Source organism: Oncorhynchus masou, chromosome 24 (genome assembly GCF_036934945.1).
Source record: "Oncorhynchus masou masou isolate Uvic2021 chromosome 24, UVic_Omas_1.1, whole genome shotgun sequence".
Taxonomy (NCBI): domain Eukaryota; kingdom Metazoa; phylum Chordata; class Actinopteri; order Salmoniformes; family Salmonidae; genus Oncorhynchus; species Oncorhynchus masou.
Window position 1 is genome coordinate 110,210,250 of NC_088235.1, and position 27,255 is coordinate 110,237,504.

At 49.0% G+C, this 27,255-nt stretch overlaps 1 protein-coding gene across 2 annotated transcripts in view; it reads right to left on the reverse strand.

Moving 5' to 3' along the window:
- insrb (insulin receptor b) overlaps positions 1 to 27,255 on the reverse strand; it is a 195,948-nt gene that overhangs the window by 31,967 nt on the left and 136,726 nt on the right. For both annotated transcript variants that reach the window (XM_064936127.1, XM_064936126.1), the window contains exons 4-6: positions 7,551 to 7,690; positions 1,022 to 1,169; positions 650 to 861 (exon numbers count right to left, since the gene is read on the reverse strand). In XM_064936127.1, the coding sequence (XP_064792199.1) occupies positions 650 to 861; positions 1,022 to 1,169; positions 7,551 to 7,690 (500 nt within the window). The remainder of the gene's footprint in view (positions 1 to 649; positions 862 to 1,021; positions 1,170 to 7,550; positions 7,691 to 27,255) is intronic.

The following is a 27,255-nucleotide window of genomic DNA, read 5'->3' on the forward strand; positions in this document are numbered from 1 at the left end:
AAGACAGCCTAACCAGCTATGGGCGAGTAAAATGGTCAGTGAGGTGTTCTCTCATTTGTGTCTGAAAGTAGCTAGCAAGCTAGCCAACGTTAGCCAGTTAGGTTGGGTGCTTGACTGCTGTTCGGTAAGAACGCACGGATCAACCCTACTCTTCAGCCAGAGCATCCAGTGTGCTCTCTGAACAAACGGACAACACTCTTGAGTTTACGAACGCCCAGAGTTACACTCCAGATTAAATTCACAAACACACCCGTAGTACAAACAAGCTTTTAGTCTTGAACTCTTTGGTTGTTTAGAACATTACCTTACTCACTCTGTTTAGCACATGGCCTCACATGTGACTCCTTAAAGAGATGGGTGGGGCTAAAGCTTAAGAGGTTGTGAATTATGCTGAATAGGTGTAGACATAGAACTATCGAGTCGGTACCAAAACAGTCAAGGGCCATTTTCTCAAAAGTTAAAAGCATAATTACTTTCCTATTGTTCCTCAACTATAGTGTATGATATTCCATTTTGTAGCTCCGAGTCTCTACTTTTATCCAATGCAAAAAACACCATTTCAAATGTTGCTACATAAGACCAAAATCAAGCCGCTCGGGTCACATAATACGATCATGTTTGTCTAAAGTTCCACGTTGGCTGGTCTTACAGGAGGCCTGGTCTCCATCGGTCCTGCCGATGTCATTCTTGATGCCTCTCTCCTTAGTGCCTGTCACCACCTCCATCTTGCGGATCTCAGACATGCACAGCTTGGAGTTGTGAAGGAAGAACATGCGTCCCTGGAGGATGGTGAGGTTGTGTTTGTTCCAGTCCCACAGCTGACGCAGGTTCTGGTTGTCCAAAGCATAGAACGAGTAGTTCCTGATAAAGTACATAGAGAGAGAGGTTGAGAAAATGAACAACAAGCCTAAAGCAGTAGAACAAAATCATAAATCTGCACACTGGTCTCTCAGGTACCATGTTAATTCAGGCAACGTTTCAAACCCAAGTGCGATATAGCGCGCTACTACTCAAGACCTACCCATCTTGGGTCGGCGTCTCTCCACGGATGACGCGTAGCTTGCGGAGGAAGGAGAGAGAGACAAGAGCATAGGCTCTCTTGATGGTCAGGTTGCCTGTTATCTCCTCCAGTTGACCCAGGTTAGCCTCCAGCTCTGCGGCTATGTTATCTGATGTTGAAAGAGGAAACAGACAAGACAATCAGTCAGGCAATCAATCAGTTAAACTCTGCTGCTATGAGAGGAAACAGTCAGTTTCCGCACCCCCGTGAACATATAATTAGCATAATAAAAACATCTCAGGGTAGCCTAGTGGTTAGAGTGTAGAGGTGGTAGGGTAGCCTAGTGGTTAGAGTGGAGGGGCGGTAGGTAGCCTAGTGGTTAGAGCGTTGGACTAGTAACCGAAAGGTTACTGCCCCTGAACAGGCAGTTAACCCACTGTTCCTAGGCCGTCATTGAAAAAAAAATTTGTTCTTAACTGACTTGCCTAGTAAAATAAAGGTCAAATAAAATAAAAAACATCTCCATAAAATTCTATCAGTTTAAGATAGAGATATCTGTTGTGCATTGGCTGCGTCTCAATCGCTCACTTCAGCTGACGGTCACACTTTCACATCTGCTGTGAAAGGTGACAGAGCTAGAGCATTGTTTGTCATGACCCCTCTATGGAAAGGTGACAGAGCTAGAGCATTTTTTGTCATGACCCCTCTATGGAAAGGTGACAGAGCGAGAGCGGTGTTTGTCATGACCCCTCTATGGAAAGGTGACAGAGCGAGAGCGGTGTTTGTCATGACCCCTCTATGGAAAGGTGACAGAGCTCGAGCGGTGTTTGTCATGACCCCTCTATGGAAAGGTGACAGAGCGAGATCGGCGTTTGTCATGACCCCTCTATGGAAAGGTGACAGAGCGAGAGCGGCGTTTGTCATGACCCCTCTATGGAAAGGTGACAGAGCTAGAGCGTTGTTTGTCATGACCCCTCTATGGAAAGGTGACAGAGCGAGAGTGGTGTTTGTCATGACCCCTCTATGGAAAGGTGACAGAGCTAGAGCGTTGTTTGTCATGACCCCTCTATGGAAAGGTGACAGAGCGAGAGCGGTGTTTGTCATGACCCCTCTATGGAAAGGTGACAGAGCGAGAGCGGTGTTTGTCATGACCCCTCTATGGAAAGGTGACAGAGCTAGAGCATTGTTTGTTATGAAAGGTGAGACTCTCACAAGCACGTTCATGTCGGTTGTTTTGCTCTAGACATGTCTGAAGATCCCTTGGTACCAGTTCAAAAACAATGAATGGAAGTATATATGGAGACTGTTTAGTGCCAAAAATAAGGGGTTAAACACAGCAGAAACAACAATCGTGATCTTTCTAATATCTCTCAGATAAAGGACAGACACTTCAGAACAAACTTTGTTTATATTTTTTTTTTGGGGGGGGGGTTTACTATCTGGTCCATGTAGTGAATCTGTTATTCAAAGTGTTTGTATGGGATAAAAGCAGTAAGGCCAAATAAAAATGATCCCCCCAAAATTGCAATTTTTTTTTAAGTCTTAAAATTCAAAATCAAATACCAAAATGATCCTTGGTATGACCTGGGGCGGCAGGTAGCCTAGCGTTATTAGCGTTAGCCTTATTCTAATATTGATTAAATCGTTTTTTTTCTCACCCTCAATACTCCAAAACGACAAAGTAAAAAACAGGATTTAGTTTCAAATTTAAAAAAAAATAAAAAAGTAACTGAAATATCACATCTACCTTCAGACCCCTTACTCAGTACTTTGTTGAAGCACCTTTGGCAGTGATTACAGCCATGAGTCTTGGGTAAGATGCCACAAGCTTGGCACATCTGTATTTGGGGACATTCTCCCATTCTTCTCTGCAGATCCTCTCAAGCTCTGTCAGGTTGGATGGGGAGCGTCGCTGCACAGCTATTTTCAGGTCTCTCCAGAGATGTTCGATCGGGTTCAAGTCCGGCCACTGGCTGGGCCACTTGAGGACATTCAGAGAATTGTCCCAAAGCCACTCCTGCATTGTCTTGGCTGTGTGCTAAGGGTCATTGTCCTGTTGGAAGATGAACTCACGCCCCAGTCTGAGGTCCTGAGCACTCTGGAGGAGGTTTTCATCAGGGATCTCTGTACTTTACTCCGTTGATCTTTCCCTCGATCCTCTCCCAGTCCCATCCGCTGAAAAACATCACCACGGGGGCCTCCCTAGTGGCACAATGGTCTAAGGCACTGCATCGCAGTGTGAGCTGTGCCACTAGAGATTCTGGGTTCGAGTCCAGGCTCTGTCGCAGCCGGCCTGTGACTGGGAGACCCACGGGGCGGCGCAGGGATGTCCTTGTCCCATTACGAACTAGCGACTCCTGTGGCTGGCCGTACGTAGTGCACACTGACATGGTCGCCAGGTACACAGTGTTTCCTCCGACACATTGATGCGGCTGGCTTCCGGGTTAAGTGGGCATTTTGTCAAGAAGCAGTGAGGCTTGGTTGGGTTGTGTTTCGCAGGGCGTCCATCTCTAGGAAGAGTCTTGGTGTTCCCAAACTTCTTACATTTAGCCACAATTGTAATTTGGCCACCGTGTCCTTGAGGAACTTCAATATTGCAGACATGTTTTGGTACCCTTTCCCAGAATGGTGCCTCGACACAATCCTGTCTCGGAGCTCTACGGCTAATTCCTTCAACCTCATGGCTTGTTTTTTTTATATAGACCTTATATAGAAAGGTGTGTGCTCCTTTCCAAATCATTCATTTACCACAGGTGGACTACAATTGAGTTGTAGAAACACCTCAAGCATGATCAATGGAAACAGGATGCACCTGAGCTCAATTTCGAGTCTCATAGCGAAGGGTCTGAATACTAATTTAAATAAGTAAAAACATATCTGGGGTGTTGTGTGTAGATTGATGTGTGGAAAATGCGAATCCATTTTAGAATAAGAATGTAACATAAGAAAATGTGGAAAAAGTGAAGGGGTCTGAATACTTTCAATGTATATATCTCCCCCCCGGTTTAGACCAGGCTTAGACTTTAATGGGTTAACCGTGCTGCTATGAGGAAACAGTCAGTAAGCCAGTTAGTTAACCTCTGCTTCTATATTGACAAACTATCTGTTTCCTCTTGCTACCTCAGTCAATATAGCAGCAGAGGCTAACTAACTGACTGTTTCCTCTCGCTACCTCAGTCATTATAGAAGCAGAGGTTAACTAACTGACTGTTTCCTCTCGCTACCTCAGTCAATATAGCAGCAGAGGTTAACTAACTGACTGTTTGCTTCTATAATGACTGAGGTAGCGAGAGGAGAGGTTAACTAACTGACTGTTTCCTCTCGCTACCTCAGTTAATATAGAAGCAGAGGTTAACTGACTGTTTCCTCTCGCTACCTCAGTCATTATAGAAGCAGAGGTTAACTAACTGACTGTTTCCTCTCGCTACCTCAGTCAATATAGCAGCAGAGGTTAACTAACTGACTGTTTCCTCTCGCTACCTCAGTCAATATAGCAGCAGAGGCTAGCTAACTATCTGTTTCCTCTTGCTACCTCAGTCAATACAGCAGCAGAGGCTAACTGAGGTAGCAAGAGGAAACAGTCAGTTAGTTAACCTCTGCTGCTGTATTGACTGAGGTAGCGAGAGGAAACAGTCAGTTAGTTAAACTCTGCTGCTGTATGGGGGGGTAGGTAGTGAGGGGGTAGGTGGTGAGGGCGGTAGGTGGTGAGGGCGGTAGGTGGTGAGGGCGGTAGGTAGTGAGGGGGGTAGGTGGTGAGGGGGTGGGTAGTGAGGGGGGTAGTGTGAGGGGGGGTAGTGAGGGGGTAGGTAGTGAGGGGCGGTAGGTAGTGAGGGCGGTAGGTAGTGAGGGCGGTAGGTAGTGAGGGCGGTAGGTAGTGAGGGCGGTAGGTAGTGAGGGCGGTAGGTAGTGAGGGCGGTAGGTAGTGAGGGCGGTAGGTAGTGAGGGCGGTAGGTAGTGAGGGCGGTAGGTAGTGAGGGCGGTAGGTAGTGAGGGGGGTAGGTAGTGAGGGGGGTAGGTAGTGAGAGTAGTGGGTGTTAGTGAGGGTGGGTAGGTAGTGAGAGTAGTGGGTGGTAGTGAGGGGGGTAGGTAGTGAGAGTGGGTAGGTAGTGAGAGTAGTGGGTGGTAGTGAGGGTGGGTGGTAGAGAGAGTAGTTGGGAGGTAGTGAGGGTGGGTAGTAGTGAGAGTAGTGGGTGGTAGTGAGGGGGGTGGTGGTGAGAGGCGGTAGGTGGTGAGGGGGGTAGGTAGTGAGGGGGTAGGTAGTGAGAGTAGTGGGTGTTAGTGAGGGTGGGTAGGTAGTGAGAGTAGTGGGTGGTAGTGAGGGGGGTAGGTAGTGAGAGTAGTGGGTGTTAGTGAGGGTGGGTAGGTAGTGAGAGTAGTGGGTGGTAGTGAGGGGGGTAGGTAGTGAGGGGGGTAGGTAGTGAGTGGGGTAGGTAGTGAGAGTGGGTAGGTAGTGAGAGTAGTGGGTGGTAGTGAGGGTGGGTGGTAGAGAGGGTGGTTGGTAGTGAGAGTAGTTGGGAGGTAGTGAGGTTGGTTGGTAGTGAGAGTAGTTGGGAGGTAGTGAGGGTGGGTGGTAGTGAGAGTAGTGGGTGGTAGTGAGGGGGGGTAGGTGGGTGGGGGGGGGGTGGGTGGTGAGGGGGGTGGTGAGGGGGGGGGGTAGGTGGTGAGGGCGGTAGGTGGTGAGGGCGGTAGGTGGTGAGGGCGGTAGGTGGTGAGGGCGGTAGGTGGTGAGGGCGGTAGGTGGTGAGGGCGGTAGGTGGTGAGGGCGGTAGGTGGTGAGGGGGGGTAGGTGGTGAGGGGGGTAGTAGGTAGTGAGGGGGGGTAGGTGGTGAGGGGGAAGGTAGTGAGGGGGGTAGGTAGTGAGGGGGGAAGGTAGTGAGGGGGGTAGGTAGTGAGGGGGGTAGGTAGTGAGGGGGGTAGGTAGTGAGAGTAGTGGGTGGTAGTGAGGGTGGGTGGTAGAGAGAGTAGTTGGGAGGTAGTGAGGGTGGGTAGTAGTGAGAGTAGTGGGTGGTAGTGAGGGTGGGTGGTAGTGAGGGTGGTTGGTAGTGAGAGTAGTTGGGAGGTAGTGAGGTTGGTTGGTAGTGAGAGTAGTTGGGAGGTAGTGAGGGTGGGTGGTAGTGAGAGTAGTGGGTGGTAGTGAGAGTAGTGGGTGGTAGTGAGGGTGGGTGGTAGTAAGGGTGGTTGGGAGGTAGTGAGGGTGGGTGGTAGTGAGAGTAGTGGGTGGTGGTGAGGGTGGGTGATAGTGAGAGTGGGTGGTAGTGAGAGTAGGTGGTAGTGAGAATAGTGGGTGGTAGTGAGGGTGGATGGTAGTGAGAGTGGGTGGTAGTGAGAGTGGGTGGTAGTGAGAGTAGGTGGTAGTGAGGGGGGGTGGTAGTGAGGGGGGTGGGTAGTGAAGGTGGTTGGTAGTGAGGGGGGTAGGTAGTGAGAGTAGTTGGGAGGTAGTGAGGGTGGGTGGTAGTGAGAGTAGGTGGTAGTGAGAGTAGGTGGTAGTGAGAGTAGTGGGTGGTAGTGAGGGTGGGTGGTAGTGAGAGTAGTTGGGAGGTAGTGAGGGTGGGTGGTAGTGAGAGTAGTGGGTGGTAGTGAGGGTGGGTGGTAGTGAGAGTAGTGGGTGGTAGTGAGAGTAGTGGGTGGTAGTGAGGGTGGGTGGTAGTGAGGGTGGTTGGGAGGTAGTGAGGGTGGGTGGTAGTGAGAGTAGTGGGTGGTAGTGAGAGTGGGTGGTAGTGAGGGTGGGTGGTTGTGAGAGTGGGTGGTAGTGACGGGGGGGTGGTAGTGAGGGGGGGTGGGTAGTGAAGGTGGTTGGTAGTGAGGGGGGTAGGTAGTGAGAGTAGTTGGGAGGTAGTGAGGGTGGGTGGTAGTGAGAGTAGGTGGTAGTGAGAGTAGTGGGTGGTAGTGAGGGTGGGTGGTAGTGAGGGTGGGAGGTAGTGAGAGTAGTTGGGAGGTAGTGAGGGTGGGTGGTAGTGAGAGTAGTTGGGAGGTAGTGAGGGTGGGTGGTAGTGAGAGTAGTGGGTGGTAGTGAGGGTGGGTGGGAGTGAGAGTAGGTGGTAGTGAGAGTAGGTGGTAGTGAGAGTAGTGGGTGTAGTGAGGGTGGGTGGGAGTGAGAGTGGGTGGTAGTGAGAGTAGTGGGTGGTAGTGAGAGTAGGTGGTAGTGAGAGTAGTGGGTGGTAGTGAGGGTGGGTGGGAGTGAGAGTAGGTGGTAGTGAGAGTAGGTGGTAGTGAGGGTGGGTGGTAGTGAGGGTGGGTGGTAGTGGGGGTGGGTGGTAGTGAGGGTGGGTGGTAGTGAGGGTGGGTGGTAGTGAGGGTGGGTGGTAGTGAGGGTGGGTGGTAGTGAGGGTAGGTGGTAGTGAGGGTAGGTGGTAGTGAGGGTGGGTGGTAGTGAGGGTAGGTGGTAGTGAGAGTAGGTGGTAGTGGGGGTGGGTGGTAGTGAGAGTAGGTGGTAGTGGGGGTAGGTGGTAGTGAGTGTGGGTGGTAGTGAGGGTGGGTGGTAGTGAGGGTGGGTGGTAGTGAGGGTGGGTGGTAGTGAGGGTGGGTGGTAGTGAGGGTATACTGTACTTACTTCCTCCACGGATCTTGATAACCAGGCTACCGTTGAGCACAGTGCATCCTCTAAGAGCCTGGGCTGCTGTCACAGAGTCTACGATCTTCACCCCCGAACACATCTTCGGACACAGGCCTGCGCACGGAGTACAGTTCAACCTGCAGAGAGGGAAACACACACCTGTTATAGAACATTGTCACACCCTTTACACATGGCAACGTCACTTCACGATACGCTAGCTCATAAGGAAATGTTATTTCATCCAAGCAAAGGAATTCTATAACTGTTAGTCTGTGTGATTCAAATCAGTGCTGTCAAAGTTTGAGATAATCCTCACGAGAAGCCCGACCGGTTTGTTCTTACGGCACCACGTCACTTCCTTATCCAACAGGTGAACAACGAACCCAGAACAGGAACACTTTCTCTTGTCAACTCTTAAAACAAAAACGCCTTGAATGTTTGTGTCGGCCCTATCTCACAGGAATGGAACGGGATGGAAGGACCGTGGCACTGGGACGAGTTGGCCCCTTTCCGGCTCTGCTGAAAATACAGAATTTTACAAGAGGAGCGGACAAAAGTGTTGAAAAGAGGTTGAACTACACATCATGACCAAAAGTATGTGGACACCTGCTCGTCAAACATCTCATTAATATGGAGCTGGTCCCCCCCCTTTGCTGCTATAACAGCCTCCACACTTCTGGGAAGGCTTTCCATTAGATGGTGGAAGATCGCTGTGGGGATTTGCTTCCATTCAGTCACAAGAGCATTAGTGAGGTCAGGCACTGATATCGGACAATTAGTCCTGGCTCGCAGTCGGCGTTTCAATTTATCCCAAAGGTGTTCGATGGGGTTGAGGTCAGGGCTCTGTGCAGGCCAGTTAAGTTCTTCCACACCAATCTCAATAAACCATTTATGTATGGACCTCGCTTTGTGCACACGGGGCATTGTCATGCTGAAACAGGAAAGGGCCTTCCCCAAACTGTTACCACTGCACAATAACAGCAAGTCAATAACTGACTTGTTGGAAAGGTGGCATCGAATGATGGTGCCACATTGATAGTCACTGAGGGCTTCAGTAAGGCCATTCTAATGCCAATGTTTGTCTGTGGAGATTGCATGGCTGTCTGCTCGATTTTATACACCTGCCAGCAACGGGTGTGGCCCGAAATAGCCTAATCCACGAATTAGAAGGGGTATCCACACACACACACATATATATATCTCTGTCTGCGAGATAACAGTCTGGAGTCCTAGATTTAGCCTTATATACACTGGAGCCAGGAGTCTACCAATGGTGAAATACTTAAGTTATAACAAAAACCGTTGTGTAGTAATAAAGTAACAATATTATACTACAACTATACAAGTAAATCTGTGTATTATATTATATAATATATATACTAATACATGACTATATGGTATCAGTACACTTGATTCAAAGTATTTTCTATATATTGGAGTCAAATTAGAGTCAATGTGTGTAGTGTCAGGGATTCCGGTCTGCTTGTACACCCAGAGGTTGGGCTGTTGTCACGGTAACCTCCTTTTTATGCACTCTGGACATGCGCTGGTAGTACCCAACTCGCTAACGATCATCAGGTCCGAATGGCCTGGTCCTCAGGGCTCTGTTGTCCCTCTAACGATCATCAGGTCCAAATGGCCTGGTCCTCAGGGCTCTGTTGTCCCTCTAACTACCATCAGGTCCGAATGGCATGGTCCTCAAGGCTCTATTGTCCCTCTAACGATCATCAGGTCCAAATGGCCTGGTCCTCAGGGCTCTGTTGTCCCTCTAACGATCATCAGGTCCGAATGGCCTGGTCCTCAGGGCTCTGTTGTCCCTCTAACGATCATCAGGTCCAAATGGCCTGGTCCTCAGGGCTCTGTTGTCCCTCTAACGATCATCAGGTCCAAATGGCCTGGTCCTCAGGGCTCTGTTGTCCCTCTAACGATCATCAGGTCAGAGTGGCCTGGTCCTCAGGGCTCTGTTGTCCCTCTAACTACCATCAGGTCCTCAGGCCTGGTCCTCAGGCCTCTGTTGTCCCTCTTACCACTCTGGCGTCAACGCAATGGAAAATCACATTAAACACTTATCATCAAAACAGTATGGTGCTTTTAAAAAAAAAAACACACTGTGATTGATCAATTTTGAACCACACTGTGATTGATCAATTTTGAACCACACTGTGATTGATCAATTTTGAACCACACTGTGATTGATCAATTTTGAAGAAAAAAGTTCAACGGGTTGAACCTGAATGGAAAACATGGTGGATGTTTCAAAGCCTAAAACAACAAAATGGACAGCGCTTTCTCAGGGGATGATTCATTCAAAACACCCATAAGAGTATTAGAGCTGATGCATAGGCATATATATGAGCCCAAGCCCCCCCCCCCCTCCAAATTAAGGGGCCCCCTCCAAATTAAAATAATGGATTGCGCCCCCTCCCAAATTAAAATAATGGATTGAGCCATTATACAATTCATAGCTTACTACATATTACACAGGGCAGAAAAAAAAAAAAAAATTAAAATGTATTTAAGATGTCTTTGGTACATAATTAGTCTAGCCTATACTCCAAAATTAAACAAATTCAGAGCATAAGTTTGGGGCGGGCAGGTAGACTAGTGGTTAGAGCGTTGGACCGAAAGGTTGCAAGATCGAATCAGGTAGAAATCGGTCATTCTGCCCCTGAACAGGCAGTTAACCCACTGTTCCCAGGCTGTCATTGAAAATAAGTCTTTGTTCTTTAACTGGACTTGCCTAGTTAAATAAAGGTAAAATTAAAAATAAATAAGCCTACAATTATAGTGAATTTGTATTTGAATAGCCTCGTAACAGGGCATTTTTATATATTTCCATAGTTAATAGTTTGACATTACCTTTAGCTATAGAATATCTCACCACTGTGCGTTTCCATCTCCTCCCCTCTCTCCTTCATTCCTTTTTTCAAGGGGGCAGAGAGAGGGGCTGTCAACAGTTTAATTGAATTTGTTTCATTGTGAAAACATGTTACTATCGATGTTCCTGAACAGATTTCACTTGGTTTCCAAAATTAAGCACTGTAGCAGCAGGAACAGGGTTGGAGAGCCCATGGCATACAGAGTACTGGGTAGCTGCAGGAACAGGGTTGGAGAGCCCATAGCATACAGAGTACTGGGTAGCAGCAGGAACAGGGTTGGAGGGCCCATGACATACAGAGTACTGGGTAGCTGCAGGAACAGAGTTGGGGGGCCCATGGCATACAGAGTACTGGGTAGCTGCAGGAACAGGGTTGGAGGGCCCATGATATACAGAGTACTGGGTAGCTGCAGGAACAGGGTTGGAGGGCCCATGGCATGCAGAGTACTGGGTAGCTGCAGGAACAGAGTTGGGGGGCCCATGGCATACAGAGTACTGGGTAGCTGCAGGAACAGGGTTGGAGAGCCCATGACATACAGAGTACTGGGTAGCTGCAGGAACAGGGTTGGAGGGCCCATGATATACAGAGTACTGGGTAGCTGCAGGAACAGGGTTGGAGAGCCCATGACATACAGAGTACTGGGTAGCTGCAGGAACAGGGTTGGAGAGCCCATGGCATGCAGAGTACTGGGTGGCTGAAGGAACAGGGTTGGAGGGCCCATGCACACTGCAGGAACAGGGTCGGAGGGCCCAAGCACACTGCAGGAACAGGGTCGGAGGGCCCAAGCACACTGCAGGAACAGGGTCGGAGGGCCCATGCACACTGCAGGAACAGGGTCGGAGGGCCCATGCACACTGCAGGAACAGGGTCGGAGGGCCCATGCACACTGCAGGAACAGGGTCGGAGGGCCCATGCACACTGCAGGAACAGGGTCGGAGGGCCCATGCACACTGCAGGAACAGGGTCGGAGGGCCCATGCACACTGCAGGAACAGGGTCGGAGGGCCCATGCCCACTGCAGGAACAGGGTCGGAGGGCCCATGCCCACTGCAGGAACAGGGTCGGAGGGCCCATGCCCACTGCAGGAACAGGGTCGGAGGGCCCATGCCCACTGCAGGAACAGGGTCGGAGGGCCCATGCCCACTGCAGGAACAGGGTCGGAGGGCCCATGCCCACTGCAGGAACAGGGTCGGAGGGCCCATGCACACTGCAGGAACAGGGTCGGAGGGCCCATGCACACTGCAGGAACAGGGTAGGAGGGCCCATGCACACTGCAGGAACAGGGTTAGAGGGCCCATGCACACTGCAGGAACAGGGTCGGAGGGCCCATGCACACTGCAGGAACAGGGTTAGAGGGCCCATGCACACTGCAGGAACAGGGTTAGAGGGCCCATGCACACTGCAGGAACAGGGTTAGAGGGCCCATGCACACTGCAGGAACAGGGTTGGAGGGCCCATGCACACTGCAGGAACAGGGTAGGAGGGACCATGCACACTGCAGGAACAGGGTTGGAGGGCCCATGCACACTGCAGGAACAGGGTTAGAGGGCCCATGCACACTGCAGGAACAAGGTTAGAGGGCCCATGCACACTGCAGGAACAGGGTTAGAGGGCCCATGCACACTGCAGGAACAGGGTTGGAGGGCCCATGCACACTGCAGGAACAGGGTTGGAGGGCCCATGCACGCTCCTGAAACAGTGGTTGACGTGTGGGCTTGAAATAACCGGCGTAGCCTATGAGGCATGAGTGGAAAAAAAAAAAACCAGTAGCCTCAACTCGCTATTCTGAGTGCATAAGGATGACAGGTCTTTAACCCCCTGCATCCTGTTTCCTGTTACTGACCATTTGATAAAACAGCTCAGTCTAAATCTAAATAAAGTGTTACATGTTTTAGTAAAGACAATATGAAATAGTCTGATGGGTGAAAATATGATCACTTGATGAGAGAACAGCGTGTGCAGACTGAGAACAAGGTTGTTTTTCTTGGACAACTTTCTCAAATCCTCAATATTCTATAGTCGCCTCATGCAGCCCATATGTGTTTTGATTTGTAAGACATTCTAAAGTTTGTATAATTCACTACTAAAGTTGCCAAATAACTCTAAATCTACCTCATAGGACCTGGTTCAAATTATCACTTTTACTCTCAACATAACCACTTCATATGCACATTCGCTCCAGAATAGGAAAAAAAATATCCTTTCTATTTTATTCACCTCAATTGTATATTCAGCTCAATTGTATTCTTCTTACTATAAAATCATAATATAAAATAATGTCAGGGGACTTAAAAGCATATCTTGTCTGCTAAATAAACAAGCCTAAAAGCATGAAGCATAGTCAAATAACACACTGTAGGGCCAACACATCTTCCATTCTTCTGAAATACATTTTCTTCAAATCATGTTTCTTTAGACCTGCATAAAACAATACATTGTAGATGTTCCAAAGGCGATGCATTAAGTGGCTTGTATGCGTGGAGGCCAGGAGATGCTCACTGTGTTTATGTTAATCAACGGTCAATTAACCGCGAGGCGCTTTTCCTTTAGTGCATGACAATAACCGGATGACAAAACCGCCACAGCCCTACGCAGAGGAACTTATTATCCATTTAAAGGAAACAAGTCCTCCAGACAGACCAAGCAGCTTTGGAGACGGCGCCTCAGCTCCTTGATCAGGTCTGAAAGAGTCTTTCACCGGGACGACGGCAGAATGTGGATCACCTGTTGCTAGGGAACGCCAACTACAGCCCCAACTGTCTGTGAATGGAGTTGTATTCACAACAAACGTGAACATAGAAATAAAAACAGAAGAGATTATACTTTTATGGGTCTGATTCCTTTGAAGCCATGGAATAACAACAGGGGATTAGACTATCAGTTTCTACAGTACGATCCCCAAGTACAGTAAACCCAATTAGGAGAATAATTCCTTTTTATGTTTAACAACTATTAAACAACACCTTGAAATAGAATGAAACATATTGAATGAGTGCAGATCCAGGGATTTGTATAATTCTCTAAATTAATTTGATAATACATTAAATGAAGCCAAAGGCTTATGGGGGAATTAGATTATGTAATTGCCCTCATCTGCAGTAGCTTGCTGGGGGACCCGGGAGACTCTCTCCTGCCTCGTTAGTTTAGAGTTGTAACACACAGTCAACACAACATGGCTGGAGTACTAACCTCCTGTCCTACCGCTCCACAAGTACAGTAAACACAACATGGCTGGAGTACTAACCTCCTGTCCTACCGCTCCACAAGTACAGTAAACACAACATGGCTGGAGTACTAACCTCCTGTCCTACCGCTCCACAAGTACAGTAAACACAACATGGCTGGAGTACTAACCTCCTGTCCTACCGCTCCACAAGTACAGTAAACCCAATTATGAGAATAATTCCATCTGATGTTTAACAACTATCAAACAACACCTTGAAATAGAATTTAAAATATTGAATAAGTGCAGATCCAGGGTCTGTCTCTCTGTGTGTGTGTGTGTGTGTGTGTGTGTGTGTGTGTGTGTGTGTGTGTGTGTGTGTGTGTGTGTGTGTGTGTGTGTGTGTGTGTGTGTGTGTCTCTGTCTCTGTCTCAAACAAAGGACAGAGAAAGACAGGAAGCAAGTGAGAAGGACAGAGACAGGAAGCGAGTGAGAGGGAACAACAAAGGGAGTGTGTACGAAAGGGAGAGAGACAGGAAGCGAGTGAGAGGGAACAACAAAGGGAGTGTGTACGAAAGGGAGAGAGACAGGAAGCGAGTGAGAAGGACAGAGAGACAGGAAGCGAGTGAGAGGGAACAACAAAGGGAGTGGGTACGAAAGGGAGAGAGTGAGTGACAAGAAAAAACAAAAGGGAAATGGAATGAAAAATATTGAATGAGTGCAGATCCAGGGTCTCTCCCTCTCTCTCTCTGAGAAACAAAGGACAGAGAAAGACAGGAAGCGAGAGAGGACAGAGAAAGACAGGAAGCGAGTGAGAAGGGGAGAGAGAGAGTCAGGGAGCAAGTGAGAAGGGGAGAGAGAGAGTCAGGAAGCGAGTGAGAAGGGGAGAGAGACAAGAAGCGAGTGAGAAGGGGAGAGAGACAAGAAGCGAGTGAGAAGGCGAGAGAGACGGGAAGTGAGTGAGAAGGGGAGAGAGACGGGAAGCGAGTGAGAAGGGGAGAGAGACGGGAAGCGAGTGAGAAGGGGAGAGAGACGGGAAGCGAGTGAGAAGGGGAGAGAGACGGGAAGCGAGTGAGAAGGGGAGAGAGACGGGAAGCGAGTGAGAAGGGGAGAGAGACGGGAAGCGAGTGAGAAGGGGAGAGAGACGGGAAGCGAGTGAGAAGGGGAGAGAGACGGGAAGCGAGTGAGAAGGGGAGAGAGACAGGAAGCGAGTGAGAAGGGGAGAGAGACAGGAAGCGAGTGAGAAGGGGAGAGAGCAAGAAAGGGATTGTGTAAGAAGGGGAGAGAGAGAGAGTGTGAGAGAAACGGAACGAGCGAGAGGAAGTGGTTGCGCAGTGGAAGTGTTTATGTGGTAGGGCTCAGTGAGTGTCTTCCTGCCTTCTCCTCTGATACAGAGAGCTGATCTGCCGAGCTCGGATAGCGTTGCCTTTCAGGAATTCATTCACAAAAACAGCCGCCGCAGAGCAGCCAGGGACCGAGTAAAAAGGGACTTTGCCAGTTCATTCACAAATGAGTACTCGTTTAAAACATAACGTTATCCCCCTCAAAAAGAACATAATCCCGCTTCCAGTCTTGGCATCCCCTCCACATGTACGGTATCTGTTTTAGACATGAACTAAAAAGCCCTTGTCCACCCACGCTCTAGTCTACAGCGCTCACACCTCAGTGTCACACTATTTAAGGCCTATATCTCACCGTTAGCTGCTCATGTGGAAACAAATGGGAAGAAATGGAGGGAGAGAAGGAGGACGGGAAAGGAACCGGGGTGAGAGGGGAGGCGGTGGGGGTTGTAGGGGGGCTGTGAGGGGAGACGGTGGGTGTTGTGGGGGGGGGGGACTGAGAGGGGAGACGGTGGGGGTTGTAGAGGGAGGCGGCTGAGGGGAGACGGTGGGTGTTGTAGGGGGAGGTTGAGGGGAGACGGTGGGTGTTGTAGGGGGGGTGGCTGAGGGGAGACGGTGGGTGTTGTAGGGGGGGGACTGAGAGGGGAGACGGTGGGGGTTGTAGAGGGAGGAGGCTGAGGGGAGACGGTGGGTGTTGTAGGGGGGGGCTGACTGAGAGGGAGACGGTGGGGGTTGTAGGGGGGACTGAGAGGGGAGACGGTGGGTGTTGTGGGGGGAGGTTGAGGGGAGACGGTGGGTGTTGTAGGGGGGAGGTTGAGGGGAGACGGTGGGTGTTGTAGAGGGAGGCGGCTGAGGGGAGACGGTGGGTGTTGTAGGGGGGGGACTGAGAGGGGAGACGGTGGGGGTTGTAGAGGGAGGAGGCTGAGGGGAGACGGTGGGTGTTGTAGGGGGGGGGACTGAGAGGGGAGACGGTGGGGGTTGTAGAGGGAGGAGGCTGAGGGGAGACGGTGGGTGTTGTAGGGGGGAGGTTGAGGGGAGACGGTGGGTGTTGTGGGGGGGAGGTTGAGGGGAGACGGTGGGTGTTGTAGGGGAGGTTGAGGGGAGACGGTGGGTGTTGTAGGGGGAGGTTGAGGGGAGACGGTGGGTGTTGTAGGGGGAGGTTGAGGGGAGACTGTGGGTGTTGTGGGGGGAGGTTGAGGGGAGACGGTGGGTGTTGTGGGGGGGGGGGGTTGAGGGGAGACGGTGGGTGTTGTGGGGGGAGGTTGAGGGGAGACGGTGGGTGTTGTGGGGGGAGGTTGAGGGGAGACGGTGGGTGTTGTGGGGGGGAGGTTGAGGGGAGACGGTGGGTGTTGTGGGGGGGAGGTTGAGGGGAGACGGTGGGTGTTGTGGGGGGAGGTTGAGGGGAGACGGTGGGTGTTGTGGGGGAGGTTGAGGGGAGACGGTGGGTGTTGTGGGGGGAGGTTGAGGGGAGACGGTGAGTGTTGTAGGGGGGGGAGGTTGAGGGGAGACAGTGGGGGTTGTGGGGGCGAGAGGGGAGACGGTGGGTGATGTGGGGGGAGGTTGAGGGGAGACGGTGGGTGTTGTAGGGGGGTTGAGGGGAAACTGTGGGTGTTGTAGGGGGGAGGCTGAGGGGAGACGGTGGGGGTTGTGGGGGGGCGAGAGGGGAGATGGTGGGGGTTGTGGGGGGGCGAGAGGGGAGATGGTGGGGGTTGTGGGGGGGCGAGAGGGGAGACGGTGGGTGTTGTATTATAAAACAAGACTTATTACTGCATGACTGACAGACGAACTAACCTCCCCAGGCAGACCATTCCGAAGGTGGCTTCAGCGAGAAAAAGAAGTGAATTACGTCAAAACATAAACACACCCAGGAGGGAGCGATGGGTGAGAGGGAGAGTTTCAGAAATTCAAATCAGGCTTACAAAACTCAACAACGAAGACGATGGTATCAAACAGCCCCCTGAACAGTCAACCAGGGCTGGTAAATCCCTGGATCATTGTTATTCTAACTTCTGCGACGCATATAAGGCCCTCCCCCGCCCTCCTTTCAGAAAAGCTGACCACGACTCCATTTTGTTGCTCCCAGTCTATAAACAGAGACTAAAACAGGAAGCTCCCGCGCTCAGGTCTGTTCAACGCTGGTCCGACCAATCTGATTCCACGCTTCAAGACTGCTTCGATCACGTGGATTGGGATATGTTTCGCATTGCGTCCAACAACAACATTGACGAATACGCTGATTCGGTGAGCGAGTTCATCAAGTGCATCGGCGATGTCGTACCCACAGCAACTATTAAAACATTCCCCAACCAGAAACCGTGGATTGATGGCAGCATTTGCGCGAAACTGAAAGTGTGAACCACTGCCTTGAACCAGGGCAAGGTGACCGGAAACATGACCGAATACAAACAGTGTAGCTATTCCCTCCGCAAGGCAATCAAACAAGCTAAGCATCAGTATAGAGACAGTCGCAATTCAACAGCTCAGACACAAGAGGTATGTGGCCGGGTCTACAGTCAATCACGGATTACAAAAAAGAAAACCAGCCCCGTCGCAGACCAGGATGTCTTGCTCCCAGACAGACTAAATAACTTCTTTGCTCGCTTTGAGGACAATACAGTGCCACTGACACGGCCCGCTACCAAAACATGTGGACTCTCCTTCACTGCAGCCACCGTGAGTAAAACATTTAAACGTGTTAACCCTCGCAAGGCTGCAGGCCCAGACGGCAACCCCAGCCGTGTCCTCAGAGCATGCGCAGACCAGCTGGCTGGTGTGTTTACGGACATATTCAATCAATCCTTATCCCAGTCTGCTGTCCCCACATACTTCGAGGGCCACCATTGTTCCTGTTCCCAAGAAAGCTAAGTTAACTGAGCGAAACAACTACCACCCCAAGCTAAGGTACCTGAGCGAAACGACTATCACCCTTTAGCACTGATTTCCTCACTTAAAGGACCATATCACCTCCAGCCTACCTGACACCCTAGACCCACTCCAATTTGCTTACCGCCCCAATAGGTCCACAGACAACGCAATCGCAACCACACTGCCCTAACCCATCGGGACAAGAGGAAGACCTATGTTAGAATGCTGTTCATCGACTACAGCTCAGCATTTAACACCATAGTACCCTCCAAACTCGTCATCAAGCTCGAGACCTTGGGTCTCTACCCCGCCCTGTGCAACTGGGTACGGGACTTCCCACCCCCAGGTGGTGAGGGTAGGTAACAACATCTCCACCCCGCTGATCCTCCACACTGGGGCCCCACAAGGGTGCGTTCTGAGCCCTCTCCTGTACTCCCTGTTCTCCCACGACTGCGTGACCATGCACGCCTCCAGCTCAATCGACACTACAGTGGTAGGCTTGATTACCAACAACGACGAGACGGCCTACAGGGAGGAGGTGAGGGCCCTCGGAGTGTGGTGTCAGGAATATAACCTCACACTCAACATCAACAAAACAAAGGAGATGATTGTGGACTTCAGGAAACAGCAGAGGGAACACCCCCCTATCCACATCGACGGGACAGTAGTGGAGAAGGTAGTACGTTTTAAGTTCCTCGGCGTACACATCACGGACAAACTGAATTGGTCCACCCACACAGACAGAGTGGTGAAGAAGGCGCAGCAGCGCCTCTTCAACCTCAGGAGGCTGAAGAAATTTGGCACCAAAAGCACTCACAAACTTCTACAGATGCACAATCGAGAGCATCCTGTCGGGCTGTATCACCGCCTGGTACGGCAGCCGCTCCACCCACAACCGTAAGGCTCTCCAGAGGGTAGTGAGGTCTGCACAACGCATCACCGGGGGCAAATTACCTGCCCTCCAGGACACCTACACCACCCAATGTCACAGGAAGGCCATAAAGATCATCAAGAACAACAAGAACAACAACCACCCGAGCCACTGCCTGCTCACCCCGCTATCATCCAGAAGGCGAGGTCAGTACAGGTGCATCAAAGCAGGGACCGAGAGACTGAAAAACAGCTTCTATCTCAAGGCCATCAGACTGTTAAACAGCCACCAGTAACATTGAGTGGCTGCTGCCAACATACTGACTCAACTCCAACCACTTTAATAATGGAACATTTATGTAAAAAATTTATCACTAGCCACTTTAAACAATGCCACTTAATATAATGTTTACATACCCTACATTACTCATCTCATATGTATATACTGTACTCGATACCATCTACTGCATCTTGCCTATGCCGTTCTGTACCATCATATATCTTTACGTACATATTCTTTATCCCTTTACACTTGTGTGTATAAGGTAGTTGTTGTGGAATTGTTGGTTATTACTGCATTGTCGGGACTAGAAGCACAAGCATTTCGCTACACTCGCATTAACATCTGCTAACCATGTGTATGTGACATATAAAATTTGATTTGATTTGAGTCAACCGCTGGCAGACAAAGCAGACTATTGTTCCCTGAGGCGCTAGTTTAGCAGCATGGATTACCGTTCTCTGGCGACCTAATTCTGTTTATGAGACTGTAAACTCTCCTTCAAGACTCACATTAATCATCTCCCATCCAAAATTAAATCTAGAATCGGCTATCTATTTCGCAAGAAAGTATCCTTCACTCACGCCGTCAAACTTACCCTAGTAAAACTGACTATCCTACCGATCCTCGACTTCGGCGATGTCATCTACAAAATAGCTTCCAACACTCTACTCAGCAAACTGGATGCAGTTTATCACAGTGCCATACATTTTGTTACTAAAGCACCTTATACCACCCACCACTGCGACCTGTATGCTCTAGTCGGCTGGCCCTCGCTACATATTCGTCGCCAGACCCACTGGCTCCAGGTCATCTACAAGTCCATGCTAGGTAAATCTCCGCCTGATTTCAGTTCACTGGTCACGATGGCAACACCCAGCAGGAGTATCTCACTGATCATCCCTAAAGCCAACACCTCATTTGGCCGCCTTTCGTTCCAGTTCTCTGCTGCCTGTGACTGGAACAAATTGCAAAAATCGCTGAAGTTGGAGACTTTTATCTCCCTCACCAACTTCAAACATCTGCTATCTGAGCAGCTAACTGATCGCTGCAGCTGTACATAGTCCATCGGTAAATTGCCCACCCAATTTACCTACCTCATCCCCATACTGTTTTTATTTATTTATTTTTCTGCTCTTTTGCACAACAGTATCTCTACCTGCACATGACCATCTGATCATTTATCACTCCAGTGTTAATCTGCAAAATTTTAATTATTCGCCTACCTCCTCATGACTTTTGCACACAATGTATATAGACTCTTTTTCTTTTTTTCAACTGTGTTATTGACTTGTTTATTGTTTACTCCATGTGTAACTCTGTGTTGTTGTCTGTTCACACTGCTATGCTTTATCTTGGCCAGGTCGCAGTTGTAAATGAGAACTTGTTCTCAACTAGCCTACCTGGTTAAATAAAGGTGAAATAAAATTAAAATAAATAAATAGCCAGTGTGTGCTAACCCCTCTCCTGTTTGTGCTAGCCATCATGTGCTAGCCAGTGTGTGCTAACCCCCCTCTTGTATGTGCTAGCCATAATGTGCTAGCCAGTGTGTGCTAACCCCTCTCCTGTTTGTGCTAGCCATCATGTGCTAGCCAGTGTGTGCTAACCCCCCTCCTGTTTGTGCTAGCCAGCATGTGCTTGTCATCATGTGCTAGCCAGTGTGTGCTAACCCCCCTCCTGTATGTGCTAGCCATCATGTGCTAGCCAGTGTGTGCTAACCCCCTCCTGTATGTGCTAGCCATCATGTGCAAGCCAATGTGTGCTAACCCCCCTCCTGTATGTGCTAACCAGCACCTTGACCCCTCCTCACACACCCAAAAGTTTCAATGCCACTGATCCACAACAGTAGTTGAGAATCAGAGTTTGGCCTGGGGTCACGGTACACTGGATGAGCTATGTCACCTCGTTCCTTTCATATTGAACTAAATGCTGCTAAATTAGAGGTTACATTATGTCAAAAGATTCTAATACTTTACCAAATCTGACAAAATCAGCTTGGTTTTCCACTGACTTTAAATTTGGCCCAGTGGAAAAACTCTATAATGAAAGGGAAATATATATATATTTTTCCTCTCGTGGAAAATATATAAATTAATTTTTCTATCTTAATGCTCTGTAGCATAGAAAGAATAAATGTTAAAGTAGTTGTATTGAAGAAAACACATACACTCTCTGATCCATTCTCATTGTGACCTTAAACTGATAGGAAAAACACCACTTCCTGGGGCCTGCCTGTCCTGAGCCTCATGGGAAAATCATTTAGGATGCAGGTTTTAAAAAGAGAGTTTGTTTTGGGCTGCAGCCCTGAAAACCTCTGCACTTTGCAGACTGACTTGGGACCGCTGCAGTGCCTTCTGTGTTTCAAGGAAAGATGAGCAAATTCTTATTTCGTGCTTGTTGTCATGGATATTAAAAAGGTGGAAAGGCGGAACGAACGCCAGGAAATGTCTAGAAAGCAGAGCGTCCTAGCAGCTGTGCTGACGGTTGGCCAAGGGAGAGCGAGAGATGGGATTGCACAGGAATTTCTCTGTCATTTACATTACATTTGAGTCATTTAGCAGACGCTCTTATCCAATTACTTACAGGACCAATTAGGGTTAATTGCCCCGCTCAAGTGTACATCGACAGATTTTTCACCAAGTCAACTTTGGGATTCAAACAAGCAACCTTTCGGTTACTGGCCCGAACTCTCTTAACCGCTAGGCTACTTGCCGCCTCTCATAACTCCTGATGACTGACTTCAAGCCTTGCTCAAGAAAAGATAGCATGCTGCAAGTGTCTCGCCATCCCATCACTCTCTGCCCCTGCCTCCACTCCGGTTATAGCCTCTGCCCAGCCTCCACTCCGGTTATAGTCTCTGCCCCAGCCTCCACTCCGGTTATAGCCTCTGCCCCAGCCTCCACTCCGGTTATAGCCTCTGCCCCAGCCTCCACTCCGGTTATAGCCTCTGCCCCAGCCTCCACTCCGGTTATAGCCTCTGCCCAGCCTCCACTCCGGTTATAGTCTCTGCCCCAGCCTCCACTCCGGTTATAGTCTCTGCCCCAGCCTCCACTCCGGTTATAGCCTCTGCCCAGCCTCCACTCCGGTTATAGCCTCTGCCCCAGCCTCCACTCCGGTTATAGCCTCTGCCCAGCCTCCACTCCGGTCACAGCCTCTGCCCAGCCTCCACTCCGGTCACAGCCTCTGCCCCAGCCTCCACTCCGGTTATAGTCTCTGCCCCAGCCTCCACTCCGGTTATAGCCTCTGCCCAGCCTCCACTCCGGTTATAGCCTCTGCCCCAGCCTCCACTCCGGTTATAGCCTCTGCCCCAGCCTCCACTCCGGTTATAGCCTCTGCCCCAGCCTCCACTCCGGTTATAGCCTCTGCCCAGCCTCCACTCCGGTCACAGCCTCTGCCCAGCCTCCACTCCGGTCACAGCCTCTGCCCAGCCTCCACTCCGGTCACAGCCTCTGCCCAGCCTCCACTCCGGTCACAGCCTCTGCCCAGCCCAGTCACAGCAAGCCCCTTGAGGCTCAGCACCCCGGTCACAGCCCTGTCTGTCTGTGAGGGTGATGTGTGTGTCTGGTTACGGACACTCCCCTCACTCGGCCCAGCAGCGGAGGACTTCAACAGTCCCTGATGTCGTAACGGCTGCAGAATGGAAAATAATTATCTAGCAACTTCCTTCTCCTCATAATGCACTATGAGCCTGAATCTCTGAGAACGTACTGCACTATGAGCCTGAATCTCTGAGAACGTACTGCACTACGAGACTGAATCTCTGAGAAGGTACTGCACTACGAGACTGAATCTCTCTGAGAACGTACTGCACTATGAGACTGAATCTCTCTGAGAACGTACTACACTATGAGCCTGAATCTCTGAGAACGTACTGCACTGTGAGACTGAATCTCTCTGAGAACGTACTGCACTACGAGACTGAATCTCTCTGAGAACGTACTACACTATGAGCCTGAATCTCTGAGAACGTACTGCACTGTGAGACTGAATCTCTCTGAGAACGTACTGCACTACGAGACTGAATCTCTCTGAGAACGTACTGCACTACGAGACTGAATCTCTCTGAGAACGTACTACACTATGAGCCTGAATCTCTCTGAGAACGTACTGCACTATGAGCCTGAATCTCTGAGAACGTACTGCACTGTGAGACTGAATCTCTCTGAGAACGTACTGCACTACGAGACTGAATCTCTCTGAGAACGTACTGCACTATGAGCCTGAATCTCTGAGAACGTACTGCACTACGAGACTGAATCTCTCTGAGAACGTACTGCACTACGAGACTGAATCTCTGAGAACGTACTGCACTATGAGACTGAATCTCAGCAGTGGGTACAATTTCAGGAGGGAATTTAGGTCCCAGGGTGTCCCAGGGGTTGTGGCTCTCGAGAGCTCCTAAGGTTTGGCTTAATAAATTGAGGAATGATGTGGATGAATGTTGAAGTTGGGTCCACAGCAGAGTTGTGGACTTGAGTCACATGACCTGGACTTAAGTCTGACTCGTTTTCACAAATTTGATGACTTGACATAAAATAAAATTGAGACTTGACTTCGACTTGGAGCCTCAAGACTCGAGACTAGCGACTTGAAATTATCCGGCCAGGTTAAGTAAGGTTTTGTCGCTCATTTTGTGGCACACAGTCTACGTGGATTACTCTACACTCAGCCAGAGACAGTAGCAGCAGAATCGCCATCGCCAACTGCAACAGACTGCACTCTGATTGGACGAGCAAACCAATCAACACCAGTCAGGTGAGATAGCGAACAGATTACTGATTTGCTGTACAGCTCTTTTATATTTTATTTTTATTTTTTACCTTTATTTAACTAGGCAAGTCAGTTAAGAACAAATTCTTATTTTCAATGACGGCCTAGAAACAGTGGGTTAACTGCCTGTTCAGGGGCAGAACGACAGATTGTACCTTGTCAGCTCGGAGGTTTGAACTTGCAACCTTCCAGTCCAACGCTCTAACCACTAGGCTACCCTGCCGCCCCAAGAAACAGCAGGTGTATACTCAAGTCCTATTTAATAAAGGTTCGGATGGATAATGTAAATTAACGGCGTAGTAACAAACCTCCACCTCGTAACCCATGCGACTCCAAACTGTTCACACCCCTCTTACTGGCGGAGAGAACATTTAGCAATTTTAAGGTTAGTTTCCCGCATTTTCTGCTTGGGGCAGAGATTGTTTTTGCTGTTCGAAAGCTAATTTCCTGCAATTCTAAGCCTTCGTCCATGACTAATGTGTGTTTATATGATACCAGGTGTCATTATTGACCCCGTTCTGTGTCCGGATCCGGTCAGCCAGTTGAGTATGGGGGGGGAGCTATAGGATCCGATGCAGAGCAAACGTCACATTGTAGGAAGAGAGGATTGCTATAATAAATTGATATGCCGCTCCAGAAATGGTTTGGTGAAATTAACGGTTTACTTTGCAAACTCACCAGCAATGAGGCAAGGCTTGAAATTGATCATTTACGTTTGGAATTTATTGTTAAATTGTATTATTATTGTGGCGAAGACGAGCCATCCGATTGGCTCTTCACTTGCTGTGGCGAAGACGAGCCATCCGAGTGGCTCTTCACTTGCTGTGGCGAAGACGAGCCATCGGTGTGGCTATTCACTTGCTGTGGTGAAGATGCGTGGTCCAAAATCCCGCAAAGGGAAGAGTTTTTTTTATTATCTTGTTGAAATGTTTGCTGTTGCTTTCACATGTTTATCAAAACGCATAGGTCCTATGTAGTACATCTCTTATCCATCTAATACTACAACAATTGTTCATGTTTTCATCATTCCATCCCTGTACCGTTTATTGCAACACATAGACATTTCAGTTTCACGTTTGATAGGCGATACATTTTCATTTTAGACCAACCATTTCTTACCCTGCTCGGAGTGAGCGCCATGTTGACGTTGGTAACACTCATGAGGTAGAAGCTGTGTTTATTTAAATCAACATATACAGTGCCTTGCGAAAGTATTCGGCCCCCTTGAACTTTGCGACCTTTTGCCACATTTCAGGCTTCAAACATAAAGAAGTAAAACTGTACATATATATATACACACACATATATATTATTATGGTGGCGAAGACGAGCCATTGTGTGTGTGTGTGTGTGTGTGTGTGTGTGTGTGTGTGTGTGTGTGTGTGTGTGTGTGTGTGTGTGTGTGTGTGTGTGTGTGTGTGTGTGTGTGTGTGTGTATATATATATATATACACACACACACACACATACGTATACACACACATACATATATATATATATTTAATATTTCCCGGGGTTACGTCGGGGTTCAGTGTGTCTCTGTGTTGCTATCATTTTTGTTGTTGTAATAGGAGCATCAACCTCAGTGTTCATAGAAACAGGCTCCGTGGCCTGTGCTCCACGCTCGCGAGTCACAACTTTAAATAAGAGAAAATGATTGTTCCATGCATGCATGGAGTTGAAATATCAATAATAATCATTAAGTCTGATTAAGATGAATGTACCAATGTAAGAACGGATGTGGAAATTGCCTTTTACATTGTAGAACCAGTTTATTGGCTGTAATTGTATGGTCCTGGGGGGCCAAGTGCTTAGGTCTACCTATTTGAGCTCCTGTTTGACAGATTTAATTTGGTTTCTCAAGGGGGTGGCTGTACAGTCGTGCCCTCTAGCTGTGTCCATTCAGATAGGACAGATTAAGCCTCATATACAGAGGCTATTTCTTTGGGGATTTTGCCCATGTATATTTTTGGTAAATCTACATGTATATTTACTATGATATGGCGCTTTCACTATCAGATCACCAAGACATGTAAATACAGCTACACTCTGAGCACGTCAACTTGCCCTGCCTTTTGCTGATGTCATGCCCTTACCACTGCTACAAGGTCCCTATTTTACACGGGCTAATTCAAATGTGTTGCAGACAAAACAATGAAAAGGGTCTGGTTGCCTCAATCAATAGGCTAATATTTGTAGTTGAACATGTCGTTGCATATATAGATTTTTAGTTTACTTGAGACTTCACTTAAACTTCTCGTCTCTTTAGAATGCACAACTAGGACTTGATTCGAGTCTTGACCCGTTCCACTTGGGATTTGACTTGAGACTCGGTCCTTATGACTTGAGACATGCTTGTGACTCAAATAGTGACTTGGTCCCACTGGTGTACAGTATGAGAGTACATTCCAGAACTTCCAGTGCGTGTGGCGTTTGCCTCCTCAACACATGCATTTATACCTTTCCTATCTGGACGGTGGGCATTTCCCTCAACAAGCCCAGCGCTCAGACCTCTTTTTCCTCTGGAAAAAGGTAAACAGCACAGCAAAACACTGGAGACGCTGACTAACACATTCAGCAACATGTTCAGTCCACAGCGCCCTTCGACCAGCCTGCTGCCGTCCCTACAGAACACACTGAGCTATATGATCAACACACCAACACCAACCAATCACGGGCCAGCGTTTGGCATTTGGGAAGACGTCTGGTCTTCTCTTCTCTGTTAAACCAGTCTCTTCCTGAGCCTTAACTGTCTAAATAAAGCCAAATGTCCAAGAATGTATTCCAAATGGTACCTTACATAGGCTAGTTACTTTTGAACAGAGCCCTATGGTCCCCGGTCAAAAGAGGTGGACTAAGTAGGGAATAGGGTGACCATTGAAACCCAACAGATGCGCTGTGCCCTTCCTGTTCCAGAGCCTGCTGTTTCCTGTGAAAGCGTCAGGTGACAGTCACTCGGAGCCACAAAGAGAACAGGCTCTGGTGTCAAATAAGAGCATGGCACATGGCTGGTGTTGTTACACCACTTCAGCCCGGCCCATTAGCAGGCCAGGAGGCCCGGCCTACAGTCAGTCAGTCAGAGATCTGGAGTGTACACTAAGGAGTGTGTGTAGAGTAGGGACTGTACTTCCTAGCCAGGTCAGGGGGACATAAGACAGCGAGACAGACAGACGTGTGATGTTTTTTAACTCCTCTATTGTCATATTCATCTCAACTCAGGTGAGACATTAACAACTCTGCTGTGAGGTCAGCCAGAATTTTAACGGTTAACTCTCTCATCTCTGCTGTGAGGTCAGCCAGAATTTTAACGGTTCACTTTCTCATCTCTGCTGTGAGGTCAGCCAGAATTTTAACGGTTAACTCTCTCATCTCTGCTGTGAGGTCAGCCAGAATTTTAACGGTTAACTTTCTCATCTCTGCTGTGAGGTCAGCCAGAATTTTAACGGTTCACTTTCTCATCTCTGCTGTGAGGTCAGCCAGAACTTTAACGATTCACTTTCTCATCTCTGCTGTGAGGTCAGCCAGAACTTTAACGG